Source organism: Lutra lutra, chromosome 4, assembly GCF_902655055.1.
Source record: "Lutra lutra chromosome 4, mLutLut1.2, whole genome shotgun sequence".
In the NCBI taxonomy this organism is placed as follows: domain Eukaryota; kingdom Metazoa; phylum Chordata; class Mammalia; order Carnivora; family Mustelidae; genus Lutra; species Lutra lutra.
The window spans coordinates 306,599-331,782 of record NC_062281.1 but is presented as its reverse complement, the minus strand read 5'-3'; the positions used below and the strand labels follow the sequence as shown (position 1 = coordinate 331,782).

General features: G+C 55.8%; 1 protein-coding gene across 5 annotated transcripts in view; it reads right to left on the bottom strand.

The window, feature by feature from the left end:
* The window catches only part of ARHGAP39 (Rho GTPase activating protein 39), a 95,628-nt gene that overhangs the window by 13,093 nt on the left and 57,351 nt on the right, over nucleotides 1–25,184 (bottom strand). For all 5 annotated transcript variants that reach the window (XM_047724167.1, XM_047724166.1, XM_047724168.1 and 2 more), the window contains 3 exons: nucleotides 12,227–12,310; nucleotides 4,331–5,684; nucleotides 2,268–2,829 (listed from right to left, as the gene is read on the bottom strand). In XM_047724167.1, the coding sequence (XP_047580123.1) occupies nucleotides 2,268–2,829; nucleotides 4,331–5,684; nucleotides 12,227–12,310 (2,000 nt within the window). The remainder of the gene's footprint in view (nucleotides 1–2,267; nucleotides 2,830–4,330; nucleotides 5,685–12,226; nucleotides 12,311–25,184) is intronic.

Sequence of the window (25,184 nt, the reverse complement as noted above, 5' to 3'; positions counted from 1 at the left end):
ATGGTGACCACACACACGGTAGGTATCACACGTGTGATGGTGGAAAAAAATAAAAGATTTTTGAGGCCCAGGTGGGCAGCACCACAGGGATCTGGGCTCAGCTCTGCCCTTGCCCGTGACCCTGAGATGGATGCAATTTTCCTTTCTCCAAGAACAGGCTCCATCCTTGTGGGCCAATGGGTGGTGCCTTCCTGACCACCAGCCAGAGTGCCTGTCCCTGACGTGCCAGTGGGAGTGAGCACAAGGCCTCCCTCTGGCTCAGCGCCGAGCAGGGTCTACAGCACAGGCCTGCCCAGTGACAGTCCTGGGGCTGGCTTTTGGCTGTGAGATCCGATCCCACAGCCTAGAAGCAGGATCCTGTCAGTGGGACCACACAGACCCACTCTCCCTCTGCAGGCTGAGAACATGGGGTGCTGAGACCACCTGGGCCTCCCTCGGGTGGGCAGATGCTCAAAGCCATGTAGGTCCAGGATGACCACCAACTCCCTCATATACTCCAGCCCCATCCCCGTGGTACAGACACTAGGACCAAGGCCCACAAACCTCTGTGCCATGAGGAGTATCCTGCCGGGCCCAGCACGGGGCCTGGAGCTCTAGCCCCCCACAGGAGCCCCTGCTGGCTGGCAGGAATGGCCTCAGGAGCCTCTGTCCACTCGCTCTTCACTCACCTTTTTACTGAACAAGTGCTCCCTGGGGCCCCAAAGGCCATGTGCTGAGCAGTGGACACACACTTTAAGGCCTCTGAGGAAGAGACATGAACCATGAAGCAAATAGGGGCCCACCCTCTCCTGGGAAGGCCTGAGAGACTGAGGCAGACGAGGCAGACCCAGGCAGCCCATCGGGCTACATATTCCGCATGTCAGGAGAAACTACCTGGGGATGCCCACCAGCTGTGCTCAGTGACCCTGCTTCAAACACTGCACGCCTCAGTTAAGGGCGTCTGGGAGGCTCAGCTGGTCAAGCATCCAACTCTTGGTTTCGGCTCAGGTCATGATCTCATGGATTGTCAGAGCGAGTCCCACGTCAGGCTCTGCACAGGGGGAGTTGCTGGAGGATTCTGGCCCTCTGCCCCTCCCCTACCCGGGCACTTTCTCTCTCTCAAAGTAAATAAATCTTAAAAACCAACCAACCACCCCCAAAACCACATGCCTCAGTGAAAATCTCCTGGCTTCTAAGATCTGTGGCCAACTGGCTGATGGGCTGGCCGGTGCCTGTGCTTGACCCACCTTCCCGAGGACCCACCACTGCCTGGGCTGCCACAGCCCCCATCACTCTGGGCACCCACCCAGGCCCAACACCCCTGGGCCGGGGCAAGGCCCTGGCTGGATCAAGGTAGACAGTCACTCCCATAGAGGAGCCCAGAAAGTGCGTGAGGGTGTGCGTCTGGACACTGGCTCCATGGCCGTGCCTTGGGGACACCCGTGGCTGTCTGGGTGGCGGACAGCCGGTTACAGATGCAGCTGTTGCCTAAGGCCCCGTCCCCACGTTCTCTCTAGTGGCACAGGACTGGTGTCAGCTGCACAGCCGCTGTCTGGTTAGCAGGGCCGTGGCCCTGAGTCCTCCCTGGAGCAGCCAAGTATGGGACCAGACCAACCTAATCCAGGGCTTTCAGGAGCCCTTGGCAGAATCTGGCCCCATACTTGGCCCCCGGCAGCCCTCGGCAGGTGGCTACCCATGCTGGGCCACCCTCTGACTTCTTGGGGTGGCTCAGGGCCAGGTCAGCTTGCAGTGCCCTGATGGCCCACTGCTCTGGCCAGAGCTGGTGCTGGGCTATGCACGCCTGCCCCCCAGGCTCCTCCCTGCTCTCAGGAACCCTGCTCCAGGGCTCCCAGCCTCCTCCCCACCACAGCAGATAGCCAGAGCCCGACCGGGGGTCCACTTCACCAGACCACAGCACGGCTGAACCCAAACTCAGTGAGCACACGGAGACGCTCATTAGGCAGAGGACCAGGTGTGGAGGAACCAGCGGAGAGGGGGCCGGCTGGCTGAGACACGGAAGCCAGTCCTCATCCGGCCCCCTCCTCTCTGACCCTATTCCAGGATGGCCTGTCATCCTCTTCAGGGCCTCAGTGGCAGGGAAGGGCTCCCCGAGGACCCCACGTCCCTGTGGAAACTTAGGGCCTGGCCCTGGGAGGACCCGTGTGTCTGCCTAGAGGTGCCGTGCCACATACCTGTGGCCTGCGCAGACCGGGATGCTCTCGCCACAGCCGTTCCCGGAGCCGGCAGCGGAGCCCGGGGCGCTGGGAATCTCATGCACTGGGCCTTACCTTTGGTGTCATTGACGGGGTCCATGTGCCGGTAGATGTAGCCCTCCAGGTAAGAGTGGAACTTGGGTGTGGGTGGGAAGAAGGCCAAGCAGATGGCCATGAGCTCCCAGCCGCGGGCCAGGCTCTCGAGGCGGAAGTTCTCCGTGGTCTGCCGGCACAGCTGGATGTATAGCTCGTCCCGCAGGCCCTGCACGCTCCAGCCCTTGGTGGCTATCTCCAGGGCTACGTGCAGAGGGTCGGCCTTGGCGCGCCGGTCACCCATGTACATCTGGATCAGTTTAAAGATCTCACAGGCCTCCTTCTTCACGTGGCGGTCGCTGGTCACAATCATGGGCTTCTTGATGGACTCACTGCTCCAGGCCAGCATGTTGGCGATGGACACCTTCCGCCGGAAGAGGCCCTGGGTGTGCGTGTTGAAGTGCTTGGAGGCCCAGTTCTCGATGTCGGTCTCTGAGGATGGCTTGCGCAGTGTGAAGGGGGGGAACACACAGCTGGCACTGGGCATGACGCTGCGGGCCTGCCGGCTACTCTCAAACTGGGCACAGGAGCCGAGATCCTCGGACTGGGAAGGACAGAGGGGCCATGAGGGGCTGTGGGCTCCACGTGACCCCGCCAGGAGAGAGGTCTGGCCTCCCCGGCCACCCGGGAGGCTGTTGGAGGAGGTCTGGGCCTCCTCTGGTTCTACCCACCTCATAAACATACTAGACGCTCTCACGAGGTCAGGAAGGGAACCCGCAGAGGCCCTTTACCCAGGGGGTAACAGAGGCCCCTCCCTGTCCCTGTGACTGACAGCTGTGGTGGGTGGGGGGAGGGTGTCCAGGGCAGGTCTGGGGGTGGGAAGAAACCACCCTCGTGCTTTACGGGGCTTCCTGGGCTGACCAGTCCCAGGTGGGAAGAGGCTAGAGGCTGCTGCCCTCCCCACGCAGGGTGCCAGGACCCCGTGCATGGTGGAAGGGCACTGCCTCCTGCGTGCCTTGCTCCTGCTGTCTGACTTCTGCTAGTTCTCTGAGCTCTGAGGCTGAGGAACGGATGAAGAGCAGCCCCGCCAGATGCGAAAAACCCAAGATGCATGGTTCCACAGAGAAACACAGAATCTCACCGGGTGTGCTGCAGTGCCTGCCCCCTCCGTCACCCCCTCACCCCTCCAACAAAGATTCCCCAGCTGGGGCTGTGGGCAGGGTGGGGCTGGGCACTGGCATGGCCAGCATGCAAGGCGGCTCAGCTGCTTCCTACAAGGCTGGGAAGGGAAGGTCTGTCCCAAGCCCCCTCCCTGCTTCCCTAATGGCCTCAGCACAGCCATACGACACATCATTGGGGTAACAAGGCATCTTTTCTTGGCTTGGACAGAAACGCTGCTCTGAGCTCTCCAGCCTGGAGGAGCACTAAGGCAGCCCTGCCCAGGGACACTGGCCTCCTAAGATCACTGGGACCTCAGGTAGGTCTTCCCTGCTGGGGATGGGAGCCCAACACCAGGAGGCCCTCTGGCCACTGCCAGCTCTTGGCAGATGCCAGGGTAGACCCTCAGGGCCTCATGCAGCAGACTGGTGTGAAAGGTCAGGGGTCAGGAGGTAAGAGCTAGGACACTGCCCCAGACAAAGTTCTGGGATATCAAGCTCCAGCACATGAGCTAGACAGAAGTTGTACCTGTGTTCACAGAGCCTGACTGATGCCCATGCCTGGCGCTGAGCAGAGGGGACAAGCCAGGCCAGGTTTCGGCTTTGGCTCCAGCGGCAGCATGAGGTTCTGGCCCCGGGAATAGGTGTCTGGTCTTCCCTCCTCACTGCAGAAGAGCAGCACTGACCCTCCACCTGCAGAGCCCCTCCCCGACAGCCCACTCACAGGGGAGAACAGAGGCTCAGGGGCTGGACCGCTGCCCCACTGTTTCCTGACTTCCCTGCACCCACGGCCTGGATGGAGTCAGGGCACGGCCTCTGCCCCCCAGGTGACCGGCCACCACTGGCCAGGCCTTCCCAAGAGCTGAGTGCCGCACCGTGCCTTGGGACCACTGCCTGCCCCCCACCGCCCCACCCCCCTGGCCAGGGACCCTGGCAGCACCCCCCTACCTGTGAGGGGTGAAGGTAGGGCTCTGGCGAGGCCAGGTTGGTCTGCACGGAGACGCTTTTCTCAAGCAGGATTTGGGGGAAAGCCAGCCTCTCCAAGGCGCCCCTCTGCCAGTGCTTGCCATCCTGCTGGGCCAGAGCCTCGTCCTCACTGAAGGCACGCACCACGGGCCCCGGCATGGGCAGAGGCACAGCGCCGTCGCTCTCGTAGCCTGAGCCATCCTGCTGGGAGTCCCAGCTGCCCCGCTGCTTCATGTGGAAGTGGGCCTGCTGCGCCTCCCAGGCCAGCCGCGCCTGCGCCAGGAAAGGCTCGGCCTCGCCCGTCTTGCCCTCTGCCCGCTTCACGGGGGCCAGGCTGGGCCCGCACAGAGGCCGCTCCTCGGCCAGGGGCTGCTCCCCGAGGAGGTCGCGGTCCCCGGCGCCTTCGGTGGCCGAGGTGCTGGGGGCGCGGCACAGAGAAGGGTTCCTGCTCTTCCTCTTGCGTGTGCCTGGGGAGTAGCTGGTTGAGGACATGGTGTCCTGCTGGCTGGACCAGGACATACTGTCATCCTGGGCCTGGGGCACCTGCATGGGTGGCTGGGTGTGCCGCGGCTCGGGCCCCTCCATGCTGCTGTAGTCCCCGGAGGAGACCCCCAGGCGCTGGTCCCGCAGCAGGCAGAGGCTGGGCTGCAGGGGGAGCGAGCCTCCTCCGGGACCGGGTGCGTACTTGTGCCTCGGGCCGGCGCGCAGCTTGGGGCTGGAGCCTGCCTGTTCCACGTACACAAGCTGCCGCACGTACTCCTTGCCGGCGGGGCTGTACTCCAGGCTAAGGAAGCGGTCTGGGCACCTCTGCCTGGTCAGCACCAGCTGCTGGGAGGGCGAAGAGGAGCCCTGCTTGGGAGACTGGGGGAAGGGGGCTGGCTTGCGGCCTGGAGACCGCTGCGGTGAGCCAGCCTGGTAGCCCCCGCCAGCCTCGTACTGGACGTCCATGGGGGGCTCATCGTAGATGGGGGCCTGGTACTCCACAGGGGGCTCCTCGTAGAGTGGGGGCTCATAGGCGTAGCGTGGGGAGGAGGGCTGGGAGTCACTGGTGGGCTTGCGTGGCTGGGCCAGCAGTGGGGAGCAACTCCCTAGCTCAGCCCTCTTCAGGAAGGGTGAAGGCCGCCGTTCAGGAAAGAAGATGGGGCCGTCAGAGTCCTGGGCGAACGTCTGTAGGCTAGGCGAGTGTTGCCCACCTGAGGGTCTGCGGGAGCGGCTGCTGGCGTGGCTGTCTAGGGCATAGCCATTGCCCTGGGAGGAGAGGAAGCTGGGCTCCCGGTCAGCAACTTTGATAAGCATGCGCTCCTTAGTGCCCGAATTCCACCGAAGTGAGGAGGTCCTGGAGGTAGGGAGACAGGCACAGGTTACCTGGGGGAGGCTCTGGGTGGAGGGGGGAGGCACAGGTTACCTGGGGGAGGCTCTGGGGTGGGGACAGGCACAGGTTATCTGGGGGAGGCTCTGGTGGTGGTGGGGAGGCACAGATTAGCTGGGGGAAGCTCTGGGGGGGCGACAGGCACAGGTTACCTGGGGGAGGCTCTGGGTGGGGGGATAGGCACAGGTTATCTGGGGGAGGCTCTGCAGGGAACAGGCACAGATTAGTTAGGGGAGGCTCTGCAGGGGGAGGGACAGGCACAGGTTACCTGGGGGAGGCTCTGGGTGGGGACAGGCACAGGTTACTTGTTGGGGAGAGGTGGGAGTATGGCTCAGCTAGCAGCCTGAACCCACTGGCCTGGGCGTCACATGTGTCTCAGGTCAGGGCCCAAAAGGCCTGGTCTTTTCTCAGTGTTCTCCTCAATTCCTAAATGGGGGCTGTAGGCTTTAGGGGCCTGATACTTGCTGGGGGGCTCCCTGTAAATGGCCTGACCACCCTTCATTGCTCAGGCCCTGAGCCCTGGGCAGTGCAGCCTAGGGTATCGGCCCTCCTGTCCTCACACAGCCCCACCCCCAATGCCCATCATCACACTCCCTGCAAGGGTGTGTGTGCACACGCGTCTCTGCGTGTGCACACATGTGGGGGTACGTTCTGGTCACACCCTGTCACCAGGCAGAGAACTATTTCTACAGCAGCCAGGGGCGGCCCTCCCAGAGGCCTCCCTAATCCTGGCTTTGACATGCTAATTATGCTCCTCAGTCCAACACCTCCCTGTGCCTGACCAGGCGGTGGGCTGCTTCTCACCCCTTAGCATCTCAGGTCCTGTTTTTCAACCAGAGGGTCCTGTGTGCTCCAAAAAGGCAGTCTCCCCTCCTAGGACTCTGCCCTCACACATACACACAACACTTTGCCCTGGGCACAGATGGAAAACAGCTTTTAGAGCAAAATCGAGGGGAAAGTACAGTGATTTCCCGCGCAGCCCTAGCCCAGCTCCCGTGCAGTCTCCCCAGCTACTGCCATCCCTGCCGGAGTGGTGCAGGGCTACAGCCGATGAGCCACGCAGCTCGTTCTGCTCTCCCGCCGGCCGGGAGTGCCCGTCCCTGCTGCCCCGCGTCCTCGCCGGCATCTGGTGTCGTGGGTGCTCTGGATTTTGGCCATCCTAGCAGGTGTGTCGTGGGATCTCGCTTCCCCGATGCATCTCCCCGATGACATGACGTGGGACATCTTTTATTTGGTCATTCGCCACTGTACGTCTTCTCTGCCACGCCGGTGAGCTCTCCGGCCCGCTGGTTTTTTTTTTTTTTTTTTAAGATTTTATTTATTTATTTGACAGAGATCACAAGTAGGCAGAGAGGCAAACAGAGGGGAGGAAGCAGGCTCCCCACAGAGCAGAGAGCCCCATGCGGGGCTCGATCCCAGAACCCTGGAATCATGACCTGAGCCGAAGGTACTGGCTTTAACCCACTGAGCCACCCAGGCGCCCCTCCGGCCCGCTTCTTAACGGTGCCGCTTGACTCCTCTTCTTTGTATATTTTAGGTAATAGTCCTTTATTACATGCAGCTTTGTAAACACTGTCCCAGGCTGTGCCTTGTCATCTCATTCTCCTGCCACTGTCTTGAACAGCAGAGATTTTCATTTTCATGAAGTTGAGCTGATCAGCTATTTTGCTCGCAGATGGTGCCTTTGCTGCTGTATCTGAAAATCACTGCCACACCTGAGGTCGCCTAGGTTTTCTCCTGTGTCATCTTCTAGGAGTAAGTTTTGTATGTGATCCATTTTGAACTATTTTTTGTGAAGGGGGTCAAATCTGTGTCTACATTCATTTTTTACATGCAGACCTTGCCAGCACGTTCATTGGAAAGACTATCCAAGACTATCCTTACTCCACTGACTGCCCTTGCCCTCATCAAAGTCGGCGACTGTACTGTCCGCATCTATTCCCAGCTCTCTACTTCGTCCCACCGACCTATTTCTCTACTCTTTGCCAACACCACATTGTCTTCATTAGGGTAGCTTCGTAGTAAGTCTTTTTTTTTTTTTTTTAAGATTTTATTTGTCAGAGAGAGAGCGAGCACCAGCAGGAGGAGGGGCGGAGGGAGAAGTAGGCTCTCCTCTGAGCAGGAAGCCTGGTGAGAGATTCGATCTCAGGACCCCAGGATAGTGACCTGAGCCAAAGGCAGTTGCTTAACTGACTGAGCCCCCGGGCGTCCCACAGTAAGCCATAAAACCGAGCAGTACTCATCCTCCGGCTTTGTTTCCCGTGAATACTATGTTGGGTATTCTGCATCTCTTGCCTTTCCATATAAATCTTAGACTGAGTTTGCTGCTGTCCCCAAAACAACTTGCTGGGATTCTGACTGAGGTGGCACTGAGTCTATGCGGCGTACGCTGGGAACAACCAACACTTTGACAACATTGAATCTTCCTGTCCATGAATAGGGGACACCTCTCCGTTTATTCAGTTCTTTGCTACCTTTCCTTAGAGTTTTGCAGTTTTCCTCATATAGATTTTTTTTTTAAAGATTTTATTTATTTATCTGACAGAGATCACAAGTAGGCAGAGAGGCAGGCAGAGAGAGAGAGAGAGGAGGAAGCAGGCTCCCTGCTGAGCAGAGAGCCCAATGTGGGGCTCGATCCCAGGACCCTGGGATCATGACCTGAGCCGAAGGCAGAGGCTTTAACCCACTGAGCCACCCAGGCGCCCCTCCTCATATAGATTCTGTACATATTTTGTTAGATTTATACCTATGGGTTTCATTTTAGGGGGTACCAATGTAAACGGTATTAACTTCAAATTCCACTTGTTCATTGCTAGTATACAGGAAAGCAACTGACCTTTTAAACTTACCTTGTATCCTGAAAACTTGCTCTAACCACTTATCAGTTCTAGGTGGTTGTTGTTGGTTTTTGATCAGTTCTTTAGGATTTTCTACATAGATAATTTTAGACTGAAATTCTGATAAAAAACCATAGAGATCACGTGAGGCTCTGGATTTACTTTTCCTTCTGACAGGCAGCCGGGCAAAGGGCAGATAATCTGAACCCCACGTGGGACTGAGCTGACTGGACATCAGGGTTGGGTCTGAGGGCTGGTCTACTTATGGCTCGTCCTGCTCCTGGGTGTAGCCTTTCTGGAGCCCCGGTGGAAACCTGGAAGGTTAACTAGGGCTCTTTCTGCAGCCCCTGAGCTCTGACGGTTGGAGCCAGTGGAACCACCCAGTGGCCAGTTTGGCTCCTCAGCCTCTCAGCTGTGCTGAGGGACAGGCAGCATCGTCTGTGTGCTGAGTAGCACTGACCTCGCCTCAGCTCTCAAATCTTCACTGCTTAGTAGATCTCTGATGACTTCAGGACAACTTTGTCTATTTTATCTCCGTGTGCAGGCTGGTCTCAGGTAACTCAATGCAGTGGTGACTGCAAAAGTGGAAATCCCAAGTGTTTTAAGAAACCAGTTGTATGGTTTGCCACCTCTGACCCTGTCCACGACTGCTGGACCTTTCTGGACAAGGTCATGACTTCCAGTGACTGGGGCTGGGAGAGGGAGGCCTTGGAGAACACGGGCCAGTGACGTGAGACTGGATTGAGGGCATGAAGGCCCTTGCCAGCTCGAGGCAGCCCACCCCGACACACCAGGCACCTGGCCCATTCTGCACAGCCGGGATCCGACCGTACCAGCTGACACAGATACCCAGAAGCTGAGTCTCGCTGTCCCGAGGCAAAGTCCAAGTGGCAGGACTCGGGGTCAGGCTGCCATCCCTGGGGACTCTGCTCCTGGTAGCTGGAGGCAGAGGCAAGGGTGGTGGTTCATGTGTCAGAGCCCAGCGGACCCTAAGAACCGGCTTGGGGATCCAGAGGTCTGGGACTGGACTCCAGCCTGCCAGTCCCTGGCTGTGGGGCTTGGGAAAAATCACTTGCCATCTCTGACTCAGTGTCCTCATTTATTCTCAGGAGGGTCGAGTCACAGAACGTGCATACGATGAAGTCCTTAGCTCAGTGCTGACACACAGGAGACACTCAGCGTGAAGCATTCTTTCCACACTTCCTTCCACCACTCAGCAGACAGTGACCCATCCCTGGTGCCAGGGCCCTTGTGGGGCTGTGAGGTAAAGAATGATCCTCGCCTGCTGAACAGTGCTGAGGGCTGCAGGCCAAGGAGGCACCCTGTGGCCTGTCAGTGGTGGGCCATCAAAATGGTGCCAAAGGATAAGGAGGGTAAGGAAGTGTCAGGGTCAAGAGCACATGAGAGGCTCAGATGACACACCTGTTTCAGGACCCAAGAACAGTTCCATCTAGTCAGGGCAGAAATGGGAGAGACTGAGGCAGGGGGAAGGCAGACCCATGGCCTTGGCCTCTACCATGCAAACCGCGCCCCTGGGCCGAGGGTGAGGCCGAGCACCCAGCACTGCAGCATGCGTGTCCCCTACAGAAGCCACGCCAGGCCCGAGGCCCATGTAGGAACCTCTGGGTCATGGACTCCAAGTCACACTTGGGAAAATGGGCCCAGAGATGGCCCTTGGTCATGGAGAGTAGGAGCCCAGCAGCCAAGAGGGGCCTACCCCTGCCAGGCTTCACCGCACCAGCAGCTTCAGCTCTCGTCCTCAGGTCAGGCCTTTCCACAGCCCCATACCCTGTGTTCCCACCTGACCCCACAGCTCTGCTCTTCTTCTGGAAGCCCTCTTTGAAGCCCTACATCCAGTTTCCAGGCCCTGCTGCCTGCCTCTGGTGTGTCCCCCCACCTCTGACCACTGGGTGGCCACATGGCCCAGCTGCCTGTGGCCACCCTTTCTACCCAGTCCGACCTCCCTGGCCTGCCCTCAGACTTGTGTCCTTATGGTTCCCCAAACCCAGGAAGCCTGTCCTCACCCATGCCTTAACCCCAAATCAACTCTACTAGGTGGAAGTGCCAGGCAGAGAGTCACACCATCTCTACATAAAATGAGACGACTGCTTCGTCTGGTTTTCAGTGACTCTTTCAAACCACGAGAGAAGGATGAGAACGTCCACGCACCGGAAATGCTGGAGAGACCCAAGCAGGGCAGAGGTGGTGTGGAAAGGGCAGGAGCGGGGAGAGAGGGCTCCATTCAGCTCAGACTACTCCACGGCCTTTTTTCAGAAGGAGAACGGAGAGCACCTCACATGACCACAGCCTGGGGAACTGAGGCCGTGTATGTGGACGCTGGACCCCTATAACGGAACCTTGCTCATGCGGACAAGAAACTGTACACCTGAAGTTCTGTTTGGAAAACCACCTGAACTATGCAGCCCTCCGACTGCCCCATAACGCTTCAGGCCTGCCAAACCACCGCACCTGGAGTGGACGGGCTGTCTGCCAGGCATCCCATCACTGCCCTTGTCCTGCTCAGGGAGCTGACCAGCACATGGCCTTAGGCGGGTTGCACAAGCCTCCCCCACTCCCCGTCCCCCTTGCAGACCCTGCTCACAGTGCGGGAGGGAGGGTGAGTCTCTTCCCTAGTCCGTTCAGTCACTCTATCTTCCTGTTCTTCCCACTCTGGCTGGTTAAGTACCTTTGTTCCTAAAACTGCAATGTTCTGTTTTCATATCCAGCTCAGGAGCCCCCAGGACAGCAGAGCCAGGGCCCCAAGAAGCCACCAAAGACCAGGTGGGCATGTGCTCCCTAAAGGGTGTGGGGCACTTGAGAGGCAGCCCACCAGAGCACCGCTCAATCCACAGGAAAAAGGAAGTCTGAGGGCCTGCCCTGACCTACCTTCACTGCAGCAGGCACACAGAGGGCCCACCCAGTCAGCCCTCTGCACCCTGCTTTACTGAGGACACGGAAGCACAGGGGCGACAAAACCCATCCAGCGGCACACACCCACACTTGTGGACCCAGGTAGGCTCAGATCCCATTCCATATCAACAAACCCGCCAGCTCTTCCAAGATCAACGATTCAGCTGTCTGAGCGAAGCCCAAAGGCCTCTCAGGTCTTCAGATCCCTCCCCAACCCTGGTATCACTCCTGCTGGTCCGTGTTGAGGGCTCCTAGGCTACCTGGAGGCACAGCACCCCGCCTGGACCTACGGGCTGGCTGAGGATGGCCCCAGTCTGACAGAGGGTCGTGTCTGGAACCCTGCAAGGCCAAGCCAGGACCAAGAGAAACCAAGGTCCACTTCCCTCCTTACGATGAACACCAACCTTCCCAACTTCACCTAGGAAGCACTCTGCTCAGGCCTGGAGCTCCAGGGGAGAATTCGTGCTGAGGATCCCCCAGGGACTCAGCCCTGTTAGGAGCAATGTCTCCATGGCTCCCCAAACAAGGTGGTGACAAGCTTCTTCCACCTTTCTGAGAGCTGCCACGTGAACCTGGGGGCCACTCCAAAAGGCCTCTGCCCAGGTGCTGGTAGCCCCATAGCCTCCCCTCATGTCCCTCTGGCCAGTACGGGACCTCACATACTTCCTGTTGAGCCAGACTCTTCTCCAGCATCCCCAGAGTTGCCAGGAAAACCACCCTCTGGTCAGGAGACAGGACCAAGTGTGAGCCACTGGGTTCTACCTGTAGTGAAGAAGCTGGCCGTCCACATTATAATCCCGGTAAATCTCATAGTCCTTCTCGAGGAACACTCCTGGTGGGGAAGAGCTGGAACACAGGAAAATGAAAAGAAGACATGAGCATAGGTGAAATAATTTTAAAAAACGTGGTACATTCAAAACAATTAGCCTTTCACTTTTAAGTATGTAAGTGTCATTCTTTTAGTTTTTCAGGAAAATACCCCAGTGTCCAGCCCACAAAGCTATCCCCTTCATCAGGTCAAAGGGTTACTTCCGCTGCCCTAAGCCTGCCTCGCTGCACATGGCCTGGACAAAACGGACTGGAGACCCACCTGCCCTCCAGCAGGGACAGCTCCACTGCAGCCCTGCCTACAGGCTGGGGGACAGGCAAAGACACTGACTGTCCCATCCTGAATTTTAGGAGCTCACATGACTTGGAACTGGGGCTTCTACTCTAAGGCCATACTGGTGGATTAGTAAGAACCATGACTTTAGGGGCGGTTGGGTGGCTCAGTCATTAAGCATCTGCCTTCAGCTCAGGCCATGATCCCAGGGTCCTGGGATGGAGCCCTGCATTGGGCTCCCTGCCCGGCGGGAAACCTGCTTCTCCCTCTCCCACTCCTTCTGCTTGTGTTCCTTCTCTCTCTGTGTCTCTCTCTGTCAAATAAATAAAAGCTTTAAACAATAACAAAAAAAGAACCATGACTTTGATCAGATGACTGAGAAGGAAGCAGTGTTAGAAATACTCTCACAGTGGGGGCAGGAGGGGGTGTGCCTGGGTGGCTCAGTCAGTTGAACATCCAGCTCTTGATTTCGGCTCAGGTCATGATCTCAGGGTCATGGGATTGAGCCCCACGTCAGGCTCCACACTCATTGGGGAGTCTCCTTGAGGCTTTCCCTTTCCCTATGCCTGTCCCCCTGCTCTTTCTCTCAAATAAATAAGCCTTAAAAAAAAAAAAAAAAGAAATACTCTCATGGGGATGATAAACTTCTTAAGAGTGGGGTTGTGGAGCATAACAGGCACTCACTATCTGGGAAATATATTAGTGGGTGATTATCTTGGCAGATGTTCAAAGACATGATCAAATTAATGTCTATGATTTAAAAACTCTCAGTAATGGGGTGCCTGGGTGGCTCAGTGGGTTAGAGCCTCTGCCTTTGGCTCAGGTCATGATCTCAGGGTCCTGGGATTGAGCCCTGCATCGAGCTCTCTGCTCAGCGGGGAGCCTGCTCCCCCCTTCTCTCTGCCTGCCTCTCTGCCTACTTGTGATCTCTGTCTGTCAAATAAATAAATAAAATTAAAAAAAAAAACAAAAAACAAAAACTCTCAGTAATTCAGAAGTAAAAGAAAATTTACTTAACTTGATCAAGAATACCCATATTAAATTCAAGGCCTTCACAATTTTAGTAGTAAAAGGCTGAAAGCATACTCATAAAGTCAGAATGAGAACACCTACTCTCACCACCAGTATGTCATAATTTTGGAAATGCTAGTCAATGTAATAAGACAAGAAAAAAAAGGAAAGAGATTTAAATATTTGAAAGAGATAAAATTGTCATTAGTTGTGACCCTAGAGAAAGTAAAGGAATCAACGGAACTACTAAAGGTATTAGGGAGACTTGTAATGTATCACTTGTGTGATAGAGGAGACCAACAGCTCTTCTGTGTATTAGCCGAAACTTCTAGAACAAAGAGCACCTTCATCACAGCAATAACCACAGAAATATAAAATCCCAGGCCCAAGTTAAAAAGGAGTACATTAGAGGTGCCTGGGTGACTCAGTCGTTAAGTGTCTGCCTTAGGCTCAGGTCATGATCTGGGATCCTAGGTTTGAGCCCTGCCTGGGGCTCCCTGCTCAGCAGGGAGCCTGCTTCTCCCTCTGCCAGCTCTGCCTGCTGCTCTCTCTGACAAATAAATAATCTTTTTAAAAAAATCTTAAAATAACTAAACAAAAAGGAGTACGTTAGATCAGTATGAATAAAACTATAAATTTTTGGGCCCCTGGGTGGCTCAGTGGGTTGAGCCTCTGCCTTCGGCTCAGGTCATGATCTTAGGGTCCTGGGATCGAGTCCCGCATCGGGCTCTCTGCTTGGCAGGGAGCCTGCTTCCCACCCCACCCCCCGCTTCTCTGCCTGCTTCTCTGCCTACTTGTGTTCTCTACCTGTCAAATAAACAAATAAAATCTTAAAAAGCAAACAAACAAAAAACTATAAATTTTCTATTAAGGTACATAGAGGAATCCGAATACATACAAGGTTCCTTGGACAGGAAAACTCAATAATTATGAAGATATAACTTCAAAATTGGTTAATACACTTAATGTAATTTTAATAACATTTCCAATAGGAAGGAATGTTTTTAGAACTCAGGGTGTTTGGAAAGTTAACCCCAAAAAATAAACAAGTAAGAATAACTCAGAACAAGTTCAGATATTATAATGGGAGAGATAATTTTTACCATTAGATACTTCACATGTACACTGGAAACAAATGTGTCCAGCAACGGGAGCTCGTATTCTCAGTATTGTTCATGCTGAGAAACAGAATGTTTGTGGAAATACTGTTGTAGTATTTAATTTTCTTTTTAAAAAATATTTTATTTATTTGGGGGGGAGAACACAAGCAGGGGGAGCAGCAGGCAGAGCAGGCAGAGGGAGAAGCAGGCTCCCCCTGAGCAAGGAGTCTGATACCAGGCTCTACCCCAGGACCCTGGGATCATGACCTGAGCTGAAGGCAGATACTTAACTACTCAGCCACCCAGGCGCCCCTGCTGTAGAATTTTCAGAACTGCAAAGGTAAATGCCAGAGAACTGAGAGATAGCATTCAGTGGGCTTTACAATTTTTCTTCTGTGTAACTATATGTACTAGAAAGTACAACTAATGTGCATTGCTTCACTAATACAAAAGTTATTTTAAAAGCTGAATAAATGAATGGCTAATGTTAACAGTGGCTGCTGGTGTTTTTGTAATACATAATCATGCTAGAGAACAAACAGCTAGAAACATGAAAAGTGATATATTAAGCAAACGCAGCTGTATGACACCTGCATGTACATTTACATCAGCTGGTGCATCCCTCCTCCTCCTGATGGGCCGCCAGCAGCCAACAGGGGTCCTGCAGATCCGGGAGCACCTGACTGTTGGCCAGAGCTGCAGCCACAACCCCACCCGTTCCCTGTGCTCACAGTGGCTTTGTCACATGTGCCCAGGCCAGGCTGGTACACGGTTCTTTCTTCAGAGCTAAAACCAGCAGTTTTTCCACCACCAGACTGCCACCTTCGCCGCCTGGAGATACTCCTTTTAAATTTTGTACTGTCACAGACCCCTGGGCCCTGACACTTCCCTATTTCCAATTCCAGCCACCAGTGCCTAGGGCTGTCACCTCTCCTCCAGACTGCTGCTAACTCAGGGAAGCACCCACTCCATGCTAGGTCTGGGCTGGGGGCAGGGAGACGAGGCAGGTGAGGCAGACACACTTCTGCCGCCAGAGCTCCCACTCGGTGCGTGGCCCACAGGGAATGACCCGGAGTTTCAGAAAGCGGCAGGAGCCAGACAGGGAGCAAGCCGAAGGAGGGAGGCCGGGAACAGTTCTCTGAGAGGGGCATTTGGGCAGCAAACAGGGCAAACAGGAAACTAGGCAGAAGGACCTCAAGAGGGATAAGCTTGGCACCCCGCAGGACAGAAACGCGGCCTCTGTGCTAAGGTGCAGTGAGCGCTGAGTGAGGGTACAAAGGGGCGCTGGAGACAGATCACAAGGGGTCCTCTGGGTGGGCCACATGGAAAGCCTGCCAAGCCACAGCCCCTGAGCCAAGAGCAATCTGTGGCCTAGTTTGTACAGCCGGTTTTGTGGGCTAAGAATGGCTTTTATATCTAAAAAAAATTGCTGGCAAAATATGAAAATTACAAGAGCTTTAAATTTCAGTGTCCATAAGTAACAGGTTACAGGAACCCAGCCCCACTCACTGGTTTCTATGTTGCCTGTGGCTGCTTTTGCATGGTAACAGCAGGGTCAAGTCACCCCGCCAGAAGCCAAAAGTGGGGCTCCGAGAGCTTGGTCCCCATGGGGTTGAAGGCGTCGCACATCACCATCTTGAACAGCCTTTGTTATGTTTTTTTAAGATTTATTTATTTGAGAGGCAGGGGGCAGAAAGAGAGAGAGAGAGTCTTTTCTTTCTTTCTTTCTTTTTTTTTTTTTAAGATTTTTATTTATTTGTCAGAGAGAGAGAGCGCGCGCACAAGCAGAGGGAGAAGCGGACCCCCCGCTGAGCAGGGAGCCCTATGCAGGGCTGGACCCCAGGACCTCGGGATCATGATCTGAGCTGAAGGCAGATGCTCAACTGAACCCCCCAGGCACCCCCGGGGGACAGAGTCATAACCAGTGTCTGCATTGAGTGCAGAGCTCGACGGGGGGCCTTGATCTTACCACTGAGGTCATGACCTGAGCTGAAACCAGGAGTCAGACATTTAGCGGAGGGGGCCACCCAGGCGCCCTGTGTTTGTTACCTGTTATTACGTGTGCACGCCCACACCACTGCAGTGAGAGAAGCTGGCCCTGCCTGTTACCTCCTTGTCCCGTTGGCACTGCCAGACCAACTGCTCACCACAACACCCCCAACTCAAGCAACCGTCAGAGGAAGTTTAAACAGACAGACACCGGACTGGAAATCTCATCACAGCAAAACTACTTCACAAAACGAGAAGGACTCTTACAACAAGTCAGTTTCTAAGTGGCTCATTCATTAGCTAAACAAGGAAAACTATTCACTGGTAACTGGTTAAATTATTTTTAAAGATTTTATTCATTTATTTGACAGAGACAGCGAGAGAGGGAACACAAGCAGGGGGAGTGGGAGAGGGAGAAGCAGGCTCCCCAATGAGCAGGGAACCCGATGTGGGACTTGATCCCAGGACCCTGGGATCATGACCTGAGCCGAAGGCAGACGCTTAAGGACGGAGCTGCCTAGGCACCCGCAGTGATCGGTTAACTGAAGATGCTGACCGCAGCAGAGAACAGAAACCTGCTCAAGACTATCCGCCTTTCGGCAAGGACAGCTGCTTGAAGAGCTGTGGACAGTGAGCTACAGCAGGAGCCCGGGACTCACGAGGGTTTCTTGGGCTCTGGTGGTGTCAGGGAGCTACCGACACTCCACTGCCTTCACAAAGGAGTCGGTGGGCAGGGGGAAGCGACGGAAGAACCAGCCTCCACGCTGGGAAAGACTCTCCCTCTCTTTCTGCCCCCTGCCTCTCAAATAAATAAATCTTAAAAAAACATAACAAAGGCTGTGATGGAGGAACCATCACAGCTGAGACAGTCTTCCAGGAGCCAAGGAAATGCCTCCTTCCATATGACCTGAAGACGCACCGCAGGCGGTGACCAGGCTGACGGTGCAGCCCGGGAAGGCTTGGCCGCAGCACTCACAGAGCCTGTGCAAACGGAGCTGAGGGGCCACGGCTGCTCGGTGTGCGGTCCCGCGGGGGTGCTCTGCGGGACACTCTGGAGCCCGCACAGTGGTGCCCACTGCAAGCTTCATGTGCTCTCCTGGATTCTTCCAGAAACAGAAGCTGAACATCCTGACCTGTCCACCAGGGGCGGTTCCACGGCAGAAACTCTTCTCAAACTCTGTGCTGAAACTGAGATTTTCTATTTTTTTTTAAAGACTTTATTTATTTATTAGACAGAGATCACAAGTAGGCAGAGAGGCAGCAGAGAGAGAGGGGAAAGCAGGCTCCCCGTGGAGCAGAGAGTCCGAGGTGGGGCTCGATCCCAGGACCCTGGGATCATGACCTGAGCTGAAGGCGGAGGCTTTAACCCACTGAGCCACCCAGGCGCCCCAGAGACTGAGATTTTCTGAATGAGAAAATCCTCTCTCAACTGCTATGATCAAACCCCAATGACTGAATGTATGTGTGGTTGGTTTTTTGGAGGGCAGATTTTGTTTCTTTTTTAATTTTCTTTATTATTTAAAAAAATTTTTGAAAGATTTTATTTATTTATTTGACAGACAGAGGTCACAAGCAGGCAGAGAGGCAGGCAGAGAGAGGAGGAAGCAGGTTCCCCACCAAGCAGAGAGCCCGATCTGGGGCTCGATCCCAGGACCCTGAGACCATGACCTGAGCTGAAGGGGAAGGCTCAACCCACTGAGCCCCCCACGTGCCCCAGATTTTGTTTCTTAATGAATTCAAACTAAAATTATAAGGCAAACATCATTTTTATATGAAACTGACACTGCAGTAAAGTCTCATTTTGATGACAACCAGCGTCTGAGTCACAGATGACACAGGCTCGCTTCGCCGATGTCCCACGCTGCCGAACGTTAAAATGAGTAGCGAGACCCGTGTTCCCGCAAATCTGCATCAGACACAACCTCCAAGATCAAAGCACACTTCTGGCAGGACTTTCAGGCGCCAAGAGCTGGTGCAGGAGAAATGTCCCTATTTGGAAACCCACCTTGTGGCGAACCGAGGGGCTCCCCCTCACCCGAGGCGGTTCTCGTCATCTGCCGGGTCGTGGCTCGCTACAAGGCAACTGTCAAGAGGCGGATGGGAGAGAACCGGTAATGCCTTCCAAATGGTGCTCCTGGCCCGGCAGGCGCAGTCAGTGAGATGACGTCCAAAGACGAAAGCCACAAAATCGCGTCACAAGCCTCAGCAGATGGGCACCCGCGACTGTCCCGGGGTCGGGGCAGCCGGGCTCCCTCGGATCCCTCCGAGCGGCCGCACCCGCTTCCTGCTGCGCCTGGGCGCGGCGAGGGCCTCCCTGCTCCGGCCGCGCCCCCCACGCCTCCTGGGCAGCAAGTGCCGCCCTCCAACCCGGCCGGCCGCGGTGGCCTCACAGGACTCAGGGTCCGGCGGACAGTGAAGTGTGAGTGGAGAGAAAATCCACTCGAGGCCGACCCAGACCTGACACAGATGGTGGGGTCGCTGCTCAGAACAGCGTTGCTGGGGCCGGACCGTGTGTTCCAAAGCGAAGCAAAAAGACTGAACGCGTTAAGCCGGGACCAGAGACATAGGAAGCGCCTCCAGCCGGAGCCTCGGAGAACAGGGCAAGCTCGGAGGTGCAGCGCACCGGGAGGCCGCGCCCAGGAAGGGCCAACTGAGCGCAGAAGCCGGTCCGCGGAGACGCGGGAAAATGAAGCCGGAAAAGAAAGAAAAGGAAAATCCAAGCGCCTCTGTGAGCCGCAGCCTGCTCCACGCGCGGCGAGCCCCGGGCGGACGGACCGGCGATCCGTGAGGAAGGTCCTGCGAGAAAGGACTCGACGGACCCTAACCGCAACCCTAACCCAACCCTACGGCCTCCGGGGCCTGCGGAAGCTCCCAAAGCCCGAGGGAGAAACACGGCGAGCACGTGAGGGCAAACCGCGGACACAGCGTCTGCCATCGGCCGCCAGAGACCGTCCTGTGGACGGAGCTCAAGGGTCCGCTTCGCGCCGCACAGTGAGGGGACAACCGGCGTCCGGGCAGCGCGGTCGAGGCCCAGGAGGGCGGCAGCCCGGGGACGCCCGCCCGTCAGCGCCCGCGACGCCGCACACACGTGCTTCCCGCGGCGGGAAGACGTCCTTCCTCGGGAACAGGAAGTGACGGGGGTGGCGCGCACACACGCACGGCCGGCGGCGTCCCGCGAGGGCTCGGGCCCAGGGCATCGGCCCCGAGAAACCGCGCGGACGCGAGGAGCACCGGGAACCAGAGACAGCGACGACCCACGAGCGAGCGAAACGCGCTCCTTCTCCTCACGGCTCCTTCTCCTCACAGCTGCTCCTCACGGCTCGTCACAGGGTCCGGCCACGCGGAACCAACAGGGGCGTCTCAGGAGCTTCGCCGGGCGCGGCCTATGCAGACCGGCGGGACCCCGCACCGCCCCGACGCGGCGGCCGGACCCCCCGCACCGAGGAGCCCGACACGGCACGGGGTGAAGTTGAGTGAAAGAAGGTCCGACCGACGCCGAAGGCGAAGCACAGAAACACGCAGCCTGGCGCCCGACTCCGCCTCGCCGGACCCGCCGTTGCATGGCCGCGAGCGCCCGCAGTCCCGGCGGAGAGGAGAGGCCGACGGGCTCCGGAAGGCGGGACCCGCTAATGCGCGGCCTGGAAGAAAGTCACAGCAAAAGCCTAAAACAGGTCAGAAGTAAAGGTGGGCAGAGAGAGCCCACGCCACTTCACCAGAAACCCGCGGTGTCTGCATCAATCCGAGCAGATTTTGCAGCAACAAATTCTAACAGCCGCCACGAGGGCCGTTTTTGGAAGAGAACGGGACCCCTTTGCCGAGCAGCGCCGCGCGGGCCCGGGAAGGCCCCCCAGGTCAGCCGCACGGACCAGCCCCACGAGCGCCGCCCGAGGAGCGCCGGGCGCGCAGTGGGGCCGCCGGGGCCGGGCTGCGAGCCTCCCGCCACGGAAGGCGTCTCAGCCCGGCCGGGTCCCCGTCCTCGCCCCGGCGCCGCGGAGAGCCCCACGCATAGCTGCTCGCGAGCGGAGGAGGGAGGCCGGGCCGCGGAGAGAACCGTGAGCGGAGCAGCCGAGGGCGGCACGCAGTGGAACTCGTCCCGGTGACGGCGAAGGCTGCACTCCCCGTGCTTCTGGTCCCTGCGGCCGAGGGACCCCCCCCCCCCCCCCCCCGCAGGCTGCTGTCCTGCGGGGAGACGCGGCTCTGGCTTTCTCTCTGCTCTCCCTCGACGACGCCGACGCGGCGTCACTTTTCCGCTCGCTCCTCTGCTCACAGACTTCTGCGAGTTACCGCTCTGCGGGGCGTCTCCACGGTCGGACCCACAGCGTCTGCGGGCGCGTGGTACTTACTCTCGCTCCGCCACAAGGAACACGAAGGGTTGGGGACTGACGACCGCAGGCCACTGGAGCGGCCCTGCACTCACAGGGGACCAGCAGCCCGGCAGGGTGGGCGCCCCCCAAAACCCAAGTCAGAGTCCCCTGGGAACGCCGCCTGGACCTCCTGCAGCATCTCACTGATGGAGGGCAGCACACGACCCCCGAAGACCAGAGGGCTTCCAGGGGCCCGGCCGCTGCGAGCAGACACGAGGGCACCAGCATGGCCAGGGCAGAGGGGACAGCTGAGAAGATGAAGAGCAAATCCTTCCTAGTGCCCTAGTAAAGTAGCCCCAGACAGATTCAGGCCTCAGTGTGAAAATAAAACTGTAAGGTGGGGGCGCCTGGGTGGCTCAGCGGGTTAAGCCTCTGCCTTTGGCTCAGGTCGTGATCTCAGGGTCCTGGGATGGAGCCCCGTGTCCGGCTCTCTGCTCAGCGGGGAGCCTGCCTACACCTCTCTCTCTGGCTGCCTCTCTGCCTGCTTATGATCTCTCTGTCCATAAATAAATATATTTAAACAAAACAAAAAACTGTAAGGTGAAGGCAGGACATGCAAGGGAACGGGTGTAGGCCAAGGAAGAACTTTTTAAACAAAATATTAAAAGCATAAACCACAAGGACAAAAGACTGATCAACGTGGCTGCATGAAAAATCAAAGACAAAGGGCCCAGTAAGCAGTCAGGTGACAGAGGACAAGAAGCCATAACATCTACGAGGATCAATGAGGAATTGATATTAGCAACATACAAGGAACTCCTGCAAACTACACAGAAAATAAACCTGCAACTCCAGTGGGAAAATGAATAAAAAAATGTAAGCAACAAATGGTGAACAAGCTCATGAAGAGAGACTGAACCTCAGAGGCAAAGAAGAAATGAAAATGAATGGGCCAGCAAGACCCCCCTCCAATAAAGTCTGGTGCTGGGACCCTCTGGCATCCGCACAGACCCCAGGACCGTCACCCAGACCCCTGGTAGTGGAGCCGCAGGGCCACCCCACAGTCGGAAAAGCAGCACCCCAACCTAGGACCCACACATGACGAGAGCACATGTGGACCGCAAGACACATGCCAGGTGCACGGCGTGTGAGCAGCATGTGGACAACCGTAGGAGAGGGCAGCAGAGAAGAGTGTGTGCCTCAAAGGACACAGAGACCATCAACCAATCCCTTTGCTGGGGCAGTGATCTAAGGAGAAAGAACAGCAAGTGTCCTGCCAACCCAGAGACAGGTGTCCAGAACTGGCAACCAGTAAACCCAACAGCTATCAATTATTTATAAGAAACACACCCAAAGTACAAGGAAAGGACTGTAGTTTGGGGAGACATGTTCAGAGGTGGAAGCAGCAGTGTTACGTGATATCAAACCGACTTCAAGGCAACGAGAGGGGAAACAGGACAACTACTTGATGACAAAAGCAGTTAATTCCCAAGGAAAACCTAACAGTCCCAAATTCACGTGTGACCAACCCACAACTCCAACACAGAAGCAGCAGTGCCGGACAGATGAAAAGGAGAAACAGATGAATCCTAACAATCCAGGAGACTCGACCTCTTCAGGAGTGACACACCAGGCAGACAAAAAATCAGTAAGAAACTTGACTGATAACAACAGATCTGACCTTACCAACACACAGAGAACCTTAGGCCTAACAAACAGGGGTAAGAAATTATTTTTTATTTTTATTTATTTATTTTTTTTTTAAGATTTTTTATTTATTTATTTGACAGAGAGAGATCACAAGCAGGCAGAGAGGCAGGCAGAAAGAGAGGAGGAAGCAGGCTCCCTGCTGAGCAAAGAGCCCGATGTGGGGCTCGATCCCAGGACTCCGAGATCATGACCTGAGCCGAAGGCAGCGGCCCAACCCACTGAGCCACCCAGGCGCCCCAAGAAATTATTTTTTAAATATTCACAAAACCATTTACAAAATTCAGGATTTAAGCCACAAAGCAAATCTCAAAAACAATACTAACAAAAACCACCCCCCCATGTTTTCTGACCAAAATGAAATTACCAAAATGAAATTCTGACCAAAATGAAGAACAAGAATGAAAAATAACCCATAGTTTTAGAAATTAGGACACTTATAAGTTACAAATCAGTCAAAGAAGAAACCATAATTAAAACCACAAAATATTTGGGGTGCCTGGGTGGCTCAGTCAGTTGGGTGTCAGACTCTGGGTTTCAGCTCAGGTCATGATCACAGGGTCCTATCGAGTCTCACACTGGGCTCCCTGCTCAGTGGGGAGCCTGCTTCTCCCGCTCCCTCTGCCCCTCCCCAATGTGTGCATGAGCTTGCTCTCTCTCCCCCTTCCCTTGCCCCTCCCTCACACTCACGCTCTCTCTCTCTCAAATAAATAAAATCTTTAAAAAAAGTTAGCAATCTCTATTTTGAAAAGCACACAGAACAAGTATTTTAGGAATGCAAGGAACACAGAATTAAATGCCAATTGCAGGAATGTCCCTGCTCCAGAGGACAGAAGTCCAAGCTCCAGCTGTGGGCGGGGCTGGCTCCTTCTGGAGGCTCTGGGGGACAACTGTCCCAGGCCTTTCTTCAGCGGCTGGTGGAGCTGGCAGTCCTGGGCATCCCAGGGCTTGTGGACACATCGCTCTATCTCTGCCTCCGTTGTCATCGGTCTTCTCCTTGTGTCTCTGTTCTTACGAGGACATCAGTCCTACCTGGTTAAGACCCACCCTCTCCAGTGTAACCTCACTCATCACATCTGCAAGAGCCCTATTTCCAAGTAAGTTCCCATGCTGAGCTCCTGGGGTTAGGACTTCAGCCAATCTCGGGGGGTCACAGGCCAACCTACAACACCAATATCAATAGACTTAGCAAATATACTTAATAAAACGGTACATCCATTCACAAAAGCCTGACAACAGAAGGGGGTACTTCCTGTGCCTGACAATGTCACCACATCATCAGGACAGCAGGCACGCAGGCTCGGCCCTGGGACAAGTCCAGGCACTGGGGCTAGATCGGCAGGAGCCCAGCAAACATGGCAGAAACAAGACTGAAACATAAGAGTCGATGTGCATGTTAACAGGAAAGATCAGAAGACAGGACTTTAGGAAGGGATATAAAGTAGATACAGCCCCTGGAAATAAGCCTTAAAAATATGCAAGTCCAAGGGGTGCCTGGGGGGCTCAGTGGGTTAAGTCTCTGCCTCCTGCCCAGGTCATGATCTCAGGGTCCTGGGATCGAGTCCCGCATGGGGCTCTCTGCTCAGCGGGGAGTCTGCTTCCCCCTCTCTCTCTGCCTGCCTCTCTGCCTACTTGTGGTCTCTGTCTGTTAAATAAATAAATAAATCTTTAAAAAATATATACGCAAGTCCTTTGCGGAGAGAAGTGCTAACGCACGCCATCTTATCGTGGGAAAAGACAACGTAACAGAGATGCCCATTTCCCCTGAGCTGACCCACAAACTCAGCACAATTCTAACCCAAATCCAAACAGGACTTGTGCTGGAAATCTTGACCCGGAGCTGATGCAGTAACCCCACATCCCCACAGAACATGCGAGGCTCCGGAAGAGGACAGTCCCGCCCTGGGCAGCACAGCACAGAGCAGAGAAGGGCTGCCGGAGAGAGGGGGCGACAGACACATCTGCCAACAGAACCCTAAAAAGAATCCAATCTCTCCACCTAATTACAGAGATGAGTCAGCAACCAATAGGATAAAGAATTCAAAATCATCACACCCCAATGAAACAGAGACTCTGTGTGGCGAGCCCAGAGGCTGCGGAAGCTGACCGACAGCGGAAGTGCGGGAGGGCCGCTCGTCAGGGGCACAGCAGGGGCCCCACAGGGAGCCAGAGGCAGAGCCCACACCCATTTGCTTTCTCCTGGGTGCTCACCCCGGGAGCTCCTCAACCTCACCAGGGGAAGTGCCACTTTCTGGGGGAGACCCTCCAGCGTCTGCTTAGTTCCACCCGGCCACCGCCTCTTTGGCTTCTGACCTCTGCGGAGAGTCCAAGGTAGAGGCCCAGGGCAGGCCGCCCCAAGATGTGTCACCACAGCAAACTGAGTATTTTGCACAGAAGCCACTTGGGAAACCACTGGTGCAAGGTCATACCCCGCTCTGTCCCCTGAAAGCTGAAGTAACCCTCCCACGTGGAGAACACCCTCCCTGGACGGGAGGTAAAAAGACACA